The sequence below is a fragment of the Nilaparvata lugens genome, unplaced genomic scaffold (genome assembly GCF_014356525.2).
Source record: "Nilaparvata lugens isolate BPH unplaced genomic scaffold, ASM1435652v1 scaffold5020, whole genome shotgun sequence".
Taxonomy (NCBI): Eukaryota; Metazoa; Arthropoda; class Insecta; order Hemiptera; family Delphacidae; genus Nilaparvata; species Nilaparvata lugens.
Genome location: NW_024090965.1, coordinates 13386 through 23464, shown reverse-complemented (window position 1 = coordinate 23464; position 10079 = coordinate 13386). Strand labels below are relative to the sequence as shown.

Below are 10079 nucleotides of genomic sequence, written 5' to 3'. Positions count from 1 at the left end.
AGCAGAAATAAGAAGAAGAAAGAGAAGCGAAGAAGAAGAAGAAGGAGAAGAAGAAGAAGAAGTAGAAGTAGTAGAAATAGAATGAGGAAACTTATCAGCTACATCATCAATAAGACAACCGGTAGAATTAACCCACCTATTAGAATCAGCCAAACAAACTGAATCATTCACTGTTTCAAAACGTATTTCACGCCGTGATTCATGATATCATTTCAACATTCACTACTTTATTCCTTAAAGCATCATCTTATATTACGTCATCATAACGTTATTTACAACATATACTAGAATAATCTAGCTATATAGAGGTCCACTTTAAACTGTGCATTGTTGAAAGTAGAAGCTTTATTTTTTTATTTATTTATTTAAAAATACAATGTCACAAAAACAGTATCCATCTATTTATCCCTCTAGCTATTAACTAGTTGAGTGATATTAAAAAATACATTTAATTTATTAGGCTCCAATACATAAACAAATATGAATAATAATATGTTCAATGAAATTATAACAAAGTGAAATTCCAAAATCATAAATAATAGTAACTTATAACATGCTTATAAGTTATAATATGAAACCTCATCAAATGATTCCATATCTACTATACCATTGTAATCTTGAAAAACAGTATACGTATATATTTTATCCCTCTAGCTATTATCCATATATTAGCGAGCAATTTCTGTATTTATGTATCGGTTATTTATGTTAACGGATCTCAAAAACGGCTCTAACGATTTTCACGAAATTTGGAACTTAGTAGGTTTATGATAATATAAAGATTCGATTGCACTTCTAGGTCTCATATTTGAGAAAACTCGCTGAACGACATTTGGGGCTGTTTGCACAGTGAAAGCTTAAACTGAATTCAATCAGCTGTTGGCTTAAACTCAAAATGGATCACATTACAACAAATGATACTTGATATAGATTTAATCCAGTTTAAGATGAAATTTAGTTTAAACTGGCACTATGCAAACGGCCCTTAGTCCATTTTCACTTAAAAACAACAAAAACAAGGAATTCTAGATTTTGATGATTAAAAAACTAGATAAAACCAAAAAGTATTTCCATCTATCTGTTTACCCTGTTGTCAATATTTGCAGTAGCAGAAGTCTTCGGGGTGATTTACAGCATTTAATTGGGATTTTCGTTTAATAATAATTTAAAAAATATCACACAATTAATTGAAAAAATTACAATATGATTGGAGATCGTTACTCGAATCTAGAACAATATAATTGAAGATGAAATAAGAGAGTCATTCTCTAAGAATTCAGAAATTAAACCCGTCTCAGTAAAATATTATGCCATCTATTGACTTTAAATTATAATGACGTTGTTTATACAGCACAGTGAAATAATGGCAGACTCTTATCTATTCTTATCTTGGCTCTTTGTTATAACCTGCATAGATTGGACACGTTCAAAATTTTGACCTATTAATATTTTGTAAACAAACTGAGAATTGAGTATTTCCTAAAACCGGTTAATTGGCCTATAACTGTGACAATGGGGATGTATTTGTTGGTATTAAATTTTGCACAAAAATAAATGAATAAATAAAATAATTGTATAGAGAAATCAATTTATTTATTTGCTTTTTCACTTTGAATAGGCTATTCATCTTCGTATTATTGTACTCTATTGATCGAAGTATTAGGATGTTTATATATTTTATAATGTTTATCAATGTTTAAAATGTTAAATTTTTATAATTTGTATTACCCTACTTTTTAATGGTCTATAATGTTTTTCATTGCTTTATAATGTATTATTTTTGTATTTGCTTTTTTCTTTAATCTTCATTGATACATACAATAAGTGTACATCATCAAAATGATAGGGAGAGAAAAAATAAGGTAACCTTGTGCTTTTCTTCTCCCAAATTTAGATAAGGTTACACATAGTCCGAAATAGTTTAAGTCTTGTAGTTGTTCACTTAAAAAGAATTTTCAGTCAAAGTAAAAATTTTAATTTTGTGTCAAAGTTCAGACTTTATTTTCACAAAGTTAATTTTTAAATCTTCAAAACCAAACATAGAAGAAATATTTCACATTATTATCACTAAAATAGGAAATATTCAGATATTAAAGAAATAATTTTGCAGGGCCAAATAACTTGGCAACAGATTGTTCAGCATTATCCATATTATCAGAATATAATATATTGTTTATCATCATAAACAACAGATCGTTGCTCCCACACATTTTTGTATGAGTAAATAAATAAATAGGCCTGAATAAATAAATATCATCTTCAATGACTCCTATTACAGCAATGGTAACAGTTTGAATTCATTGAATCTCACTATAAGGTTTATGCGATCAACATCCTTAGCAGAGAAAAATTGAAGATATAATAGATAAGTTTGCAGTGTTGCCTCACCTTGCAAATGGTTCCTCCTCAACGTCATAGTAATCCGTCAATGGTTCAGTCTTGATCAGTCTGCTCGCCTGTTCAGGTGTCAAATCCAAATATCCAGGGATGCTTGAGGGTTTTATACTACACCCCAAACCACTGATGTCCATTTTCTCACTAGCCTCCAAGGCCACTGTTTCCCCTTTCAGGGGTTTACCACCACCCGCTGTCGAGAACCCCAAAACTTCCCGCATTTTTCAGAAATTGTGAAACCCCTACAAACGCCTGGATTTTTTTAGATGTGTTGTGTCACTTATCTATCAGATAATGTTGTCCTTGTGAAAAAGTGCCTGAAATTAACATATGCCTGCAGTTTTTCTAACGTGGCTAGTGGGGGAATGCGTTTGCCCCACAAATTGTGATTTTTAACCACCAAAATAGCAAAACCTTTACCCCTTACAAAAACTGTGGGACTTAGGGCACATGTAATGTCTCCAACAACAAGATCCGTCTGAAACCGACAAATTCCTGCAGAAGTTCTCTTCTAACACAAATTTCAACCCTCAATGTCCTCAAATTTCTGCAAAAGGGTTTTAGGTTGTAAACCTCAACAAAACTCTGATAACTAGCTGGGTGCAAATTTTGTGTTGCAAGGAGGATCTTAAGTTATGTTTCTTTTAACAGATTGTGCATTAAATATACAGGTTGATGCAGAGGTCTACATCCACAGGTTTAGACCCTTGTTGTACCCAAATATCTGCCACACAATGGTTTTAAACCATCAAAATAGAACACAACTGTAGACACAAGTGTTATATTGTGACCTATGTTTCTGTCCACGGTATTAGCACACCAAAGAATTCACGCACAAACTTTTTGTGATATTTATTGGATAAATTGGAACCTAAACCCTTCAAACAACTTTTACAACACTTGGAAGTCACTACAAACCGTTACAAATGAAGCTAAAACTCGTTGTCTTGTGCAGGTTTCTTCGAAGTAGAATCTGTACGGAGATTTTCAAGGTGGAAAACACTCAAAAACAAAGAGATTTTCGACGAAAACACCGTTTTTAGCACACAAAACAACAAAGTTCAAACTAGGGATCGCGACGGTCGTAGAGACCTCCTCACTCTATGACGCTCCAACTCGCTCTGAGCGGGCGACGCTTGTTTCGTTTCTCTGGCTGACAACTGTACATTGCACGGCTGCCAACTGTACCGCGATGGGGGAGAGAAATTTCTCAATAAAGAAACGAAATCTCCCCGCTCGTCTAGAACTTGCAACCGGTGGAAAAGTAAAATTGCCCTGTGTCTACAGGGAAATCATCTTCCCACCAACAATCAATCCATGGTGAATAAGGGAATTATGAAGATAGTGGAACTATAAAAAATATGGGAGGAGTGAAAATAAAGATTTTTTGATGAATATTAACAATAATAAAGTAATATTGTAAAAAATAAAAGTGAAAAGATGGAGGAGCTATAAAGAAAAAAGGGAAATTGATTGATTGATTGATTTATTTATCACATGCCAGGTCTTGAAAACCCTATTGCATTTATAACATTACAACATTGCGAAATTACAAAATGATAATAAATTAATAAATGAAAAATATTATTCTAAATGTACAAAAGAAGAAATAATTTAGTAATAAATGAAAAATAAGACAAAAAAAGCATAAACTCATTACAATATTGAAAAATATTGAGATACATATGATGAAGAATGAAGAACATTGTTGAAACAAATTAAATAAGAATAATAATAAAAAAGTGAAAGAAAGTTATGATGGAGGAAGAAACAGTGATGATGAAGAAGAGTACTGGAATTATAAAGAAAATTGTATAATATAGAAAAGTTAGAAAAGAGTGCAAGATAAAAAAGAAGAGTGTATAACATGAACATTAAATATTCTGATGAATATCAACAATAATATTGAAAGTGAATAAATATATTTAAATTAGAATTTAATCTTAATTTTACTCTTAATTTTCACTTGTTTTGTATATTTTCACGCAGAAATAAAGTCAAATTTATTATTATTATTATTATTAGAATCTATGGAATCTATGGGATCATTTGCTATCAAATGACAAAGCCGGAATACCAGGAAAGGTGTGATTATCCGATGAAGAAGTATGAGGAGGAGAAGAAGGAGGAGAAGGATGAGAAGAAGGAGGAGAAGAAAACAAAGAAAGCAGATGGGAGAAACGGAATATACTGCACAAAAGGAAGACAGAAGACAATGAGATGATAGGAGAATGAAATTATAGTATATTTCGCACCTAAAGCAGAAAATGAGATTTTTCCGGCTCGAAATCGGTTTTCAAGTCCGAGGCCGTAGGCCGAGGACTAGAAAAGATTGAGAGCCGGAAAAACATTTTTGCCCGTGGTGCGAACACTATTTTTCGCCACACACAAAAAATATATATATATATATTATATATATATATATATATATATATATTATATATATATATACCACGTTGGTCCTGAAAGCAAAAGAACTGTGTCATCTGTAAAGTGGTGATATTGCCTTCAATTTCCATACTGCACAGAGGATTTATATAAATCAAGAAGAGTATTGGACCAAGGACTGTACCTTGCGGTACTCCATATTCAACTTTGAATATATCACATATATATATATATAATATATATATATTATATATATATATATATATATTATATAGAATAGTTGTTTACTAAGCACTTCCGAAAGCAGAAGTGGAAGGTGATAGCTCTAGCAATCTGAGGTAATCTGAATATCAGGAAATTGTCCAAGTATTTTTATTTTTTATTCTGATTTGTCTAAATAACCTAAAAGATGATTCAATTATGTGGGAGGTTGAGTTTATACTTTTTATTCTTTCAAATGACAATAAGATGATATTATTATAAATGTTTTAATAATTGAATAATGAACACAAATAATTAAAAGTTTTTTGATCAGCTGTTTATTCATCACCTTTCTTAGTTCCATGTTAGCGGCTGGAAAGGGTATTCTTTCCGACCTAGGCCGGTAAGAAACCTGTTCTGACGTCAGACGTCGTCTGCAAACAATGTCATTCAGATCTACGTAGGGACTGGAAAACAGCTGCTTCCTGTGCAGTGTGGCGAAAATAAAATAAAGCAACACAAGCTGATTAACACGTTTGTATGTGTGAGATTAATATTTATAAGCCGGATTAGCGAGAGCCGAATTAACGAGTTTCTACTTCACTCTGTATCATTGTAGATGAAATATATTGATACATCCTCCATCATAATCTAATAAAGTCATATAATATTATAAGAATCTGTGTATTTGGTCTGTAAGTTCACTTTGATAGAAATCTACAGATGGAAATAAATTGGAAGTTGCATTTGCTCAAATGCCAATTAATGAATAATAATTATTAAACGAGATTCCAATTACGAGTAAATGCTGTAAATCACCTCGAAGACTTCTGCTACTGCAAATATTGACAACAGGGTAAACAGCTAGATGGAAATTCGATGAGCGCCACTATACAAAAATTATTCGTCAGCCCGGAAATCGAACCCAGTACCTCCTAATTGCCGGTCAGGAACTGAAGATTGATAGAAATCTTTATTGAAATTCAGATTATGGAGTCAGCACCTGATTAAGATTGATTTGCTATCTTTGTCTATCATTAAACAAAGCAGATTGCTCTATCCTCACATCAAAATTTTTGAACCTGATTTATTATGGAAATTCATCAATTGATCATGGAAAATATATTCTCTGGTTGAATATAGGAATATATAGGAGATTTATTGTTTTTTACTACTTCATGCCCTATGCTGTAGTGCAGTATAGTAACATTATAGTGGCCTATCTCTATTTATAAAAATGAATGTCTGTTTGTTTGTTTGTTCCCTATAGACTCGAAAACTACTTGACAGAACGGCACGAAACTTTGGGAATATGTTGTGTGAATATTGGTGATGGTTTCTGACCAGAAATTGTAATGTGGGGACTAATAATAATTATGGAGTGGCCGTAGTCGAGTGGATCAGATGCTGGCTTTATGATTCAGAGGCCTGGGTTCAAATCCCGGCCCGAGCAAGATATATCTATCTCGGGCTTCTCCCGTGTTTCGGATGGACACAAGTCGTCGGTCCCGGCTGCCTGAAAAGCAGTCGTTAGGTCATGTCAGAGGCCCTGAAATTGATCAGTGGCGACCTGAAAACTCTGACACCAGACCTGAGCCAGCCAGGTCACACGATATTATTATTATTATTATTAATAATAATTATTTATTAATTCATTTTACAGACCTATGTTTTTGAAATTTTAGGCCGAGTGGTTACTTATAAGTTAGCATCTAAAGTTACCAGCTGTATGATAAACACGTCACCCTGTGATCAATTGTGTACTGGCATTAAAACGGTTGTTTGGAGTTGAAGTTAGTGTACCGTAGTTGATTGTTACCAGTTGTAGATAATCGTTCCTTAGAAGACCCAAATACCTTAAAGATGCATAGACTCACATGCAGCGCTAGTGTCGTACTTGGAATTGAAATCCGCTATTGAGGGGGCAACCAATAAGATTATTACATACCAATGCCACAAATGCCTTTGTGATCTATAGTATTACAATAAATATATGTATATCTCGTGCTAAAATACCCCAATGGCGGCCTTCAATTTCAAGTAAGAGCTATCATTGGGAAGGCATAGGCATTGTGGATCTATATCTCTTTAAGGTCTTTGAGAAGACCTATGCAAATAATATTATCACTCCCCTATCATTGAGAAACTGGAAAATAATTATTCATCTCATGAAAGGGAGTTTGTCATATTGCAATCATTAATTACTGAAGAATGACAGACTAAATTGATTTTTTTAAATTTAGCTCAGCTTATATTCATCCTAAAATTGAAGATGGAAAGAATATGGAATTCTGTGTAATTCATCGTACATCGCATATTTCCTGGACCATCTATTCAAATCAAATCAAATACCTTTTTATTCACAAAACAATACAAATTTATAAAATTCATTTACACATTTAACAGTGAATACTCTCCACAAAGACTTGAGTTTGTGAGTGGAGAGTGATTTCTTTCAAGTTGATTGAGATTATGTTCTCATGTTTTGTACATATTATAATTAAAACTATTGTAATTGAATCTACTAACATTACTCAGCAAATCAAGAATAACAATCAACAACTATGAAAACATTAAATTGATATTTGAAACACTGATTTAACCTACCGGTATCTATTTTTTTAATTCAACACTTTACTGATAGATATATTACTACCAATTGATCGAGAATATGATGCAATGTCGGAATAATAAATGCTGCATGACTAAGCACATAGGAAGTCCGTATTGATAATATGTAAATGAAAATATTGATTGTCAGATAAATTTCATGATTCACCAAATAGTCAAGTGTGAAATGAGATACATTGACATTTTGGCTGCACGAAGTTCACCGGGCATATTATAACGTGCGGTCCACGTTATAATGGCAGTGGATAAAGATAGAAGAATAGCGATGCCGATTCTCTGCATTAATTGATTATATTTTTAAACTGTCAAAAATATAATTGGCATCGTTGTGGACCTAGAAAAGGATAGTAACACCGGCTTTGTCGAATAATAGATAAGGATAGCAAAACCTAAGTTGATCAAATACTGTCATTATAACGTGGACCTCACTATAGTTATAACTAAAATAGTATAGAGTTCACAGTGTTCTGTGAAGATAGGGAAATAAAAATTTCCCCGCAGGTGAACAAAATTTCCCCGTGACTTGCAGAGTTGTTTACCGTAGATGGCTACCTCTGCAGCAGGTAACTGTTGATCTTTGATTTTGTTATTTTGCGTTCGGTTGGTCAAATTAGGCAGAGATAGCATCTTGATTTAGAACGGTCCAAGAGAACATTGGACCTGCTTTTTATGGTTGGTTCTTAAGTTTATATTCCAGTTAACTTATAGTAAGCTCGGTGAGTTAGTGGGAAAGGTTCAGTTTTTTTCTGTTTTCTTGTTAATAATATTATGCAGAAAATAATATTTATAGAATTAAAATAAATATGAATAATTCAACAATATTAATAGGGTACAGTAGGGTCCTACATTACTATTTTTTATAGCTCGTTGAACATTTGAACTACTTCTTCTCCTGTCTTCTTCTCTTCTCTTCTTCTTCTTCTTCTTCTTCTTCTTCTTCTTCTTCTCTTCTTCTTCTTCTTCTTCTTCTTCTTCTTCTTCTTCTTTCTTCTTCTTCTTCTTCTTCTTCTTCTTCTTCTTCTTCTTCTTCTTCTTCTTCTTGCTTCTTCTTCTTCTTCTTCTTCTTCTTCTTCTTCTTCTTCTTCTCTTCTTCTTCTTCTTCTTCTTCTTCTTCTTTTTTTTCTCTTCTTCTTCTTCTTCTTCTCCTTCTTCTTCTTCTTCTTCTTCTTCTTCTTCTTCTTCTTCTTCTCTTCTTCTTCTTCTTCTTCTTCTACTTCTACTTCATTGAAAATGCTATAACAATGGAAATAAAACTTGGGATAGAGAAAAAAAATATCAAATTGAAGATTTTTCAATGCTCTTCAAACCTACAATGAGCATTAATTTCTACAAAGCACTTTTGGAGACTTATAAGCCCTGAAAGAGCAAAACAATGGATAGAAACCTGTTATTTCGACAATTATTCCACACTTTCAAGAGCGGATATATCGAGAACTGTTGGAAATATCAACAAACTTTATTGAACAAAAATTGTAGAGAACTTATCAAACTTAATTTTTGAATAGTTAGTCATTTATTTATTTATTTATTTCATTGGCAATTACAGATCATTATCATAATAAATATAATATGATTGGGAGAATCATAGCCCAAAACTGTCTTCTCCCAAATTTTAACAAATAAAAGTTTCAAAAAAGAATAAGGTTAAGATTTCACTTTCACTTCAAAAAGTCCAATTTCCACTTCAAAACTAATGACTAAACTAAAAATTTTGAATTTTGATATTTAAAAACTGATTAAAAACAAAAATATTTCACTCAAATCTCTACAAATTAGAGATTTTTGAGTAATTTTGCAAAATTTTGAGCCAGAAAAGAAAGACAACTTCACTATTAGCACAGCTGATTGATATGATGTTTAAACGGATTGTTGCCAAGATATATGCGTGGATGCAAAACATTCAAAAATGCAACATTTAAACCACTCTCATCCACTCAGCACATGGGGTAGGAATGAGGACTTTTTGATATGTTCACCCCCTAACTGGTCTTAACAAACCTGCAAAGTCAAAAATTATGCTGAAAACACTCCCTCCAAATACCTTTGTCAATTGATCTATTGTTGCAAAACTGAAGATTTCACACTCAACACTAAAGCTGCTGCAACAGTCGTAGGGAAATGGGTGAAGTATGAAAATATACATCAAATTGAAGAGCAATTGATGCTCTATACGCTCATAATCAGCACGGACTTTTTCCATCGATATTACTTTTATTACTTAAAACAGGGTTTTACACGATTTTCTCGAAAACGGCTCCAACGATTTTGATCAAATTCATACCTAAAAAAGTCATTGATAAGCTCTATCGACTGCTACAAGTCCCATAAAAATTTCAGGAGCACCGCCCCATCTATGCAAAGTTTGATTTTAGATTCCCAATTATCAGGCTTCAGATACAATTTAAACAAAAAAATTCAAGTGGAAAAGATTCAGCATGAAAATTTCTACAATTTATGTTCAGTAA

The 10079-nt window shown here is 32.6% G+C and overlaps 1 protein-coding gene across 1 annotated transcript; it reads right to left on the bottom strand.

Moving 5' to 3' along the window:
* Positions 1 to 2388: 2388 nt before the first annotated feature.
* Positions 2389 to 3515, bottom strand: LOC120355863 (death-associated protein kinase related-like; the record flags this gene model as incomplete). The annotated part of the gene is given in 1 exon segment (XM_039444599.1): positions 2389 to 3515. A coding segment is annotated over 1 exon segment (227 nt), but the record flags the coding sequence as incomplete, so codon positions are not given.
* Positions 3516 to 10079: the final 6564 nt, after the last annotated feature.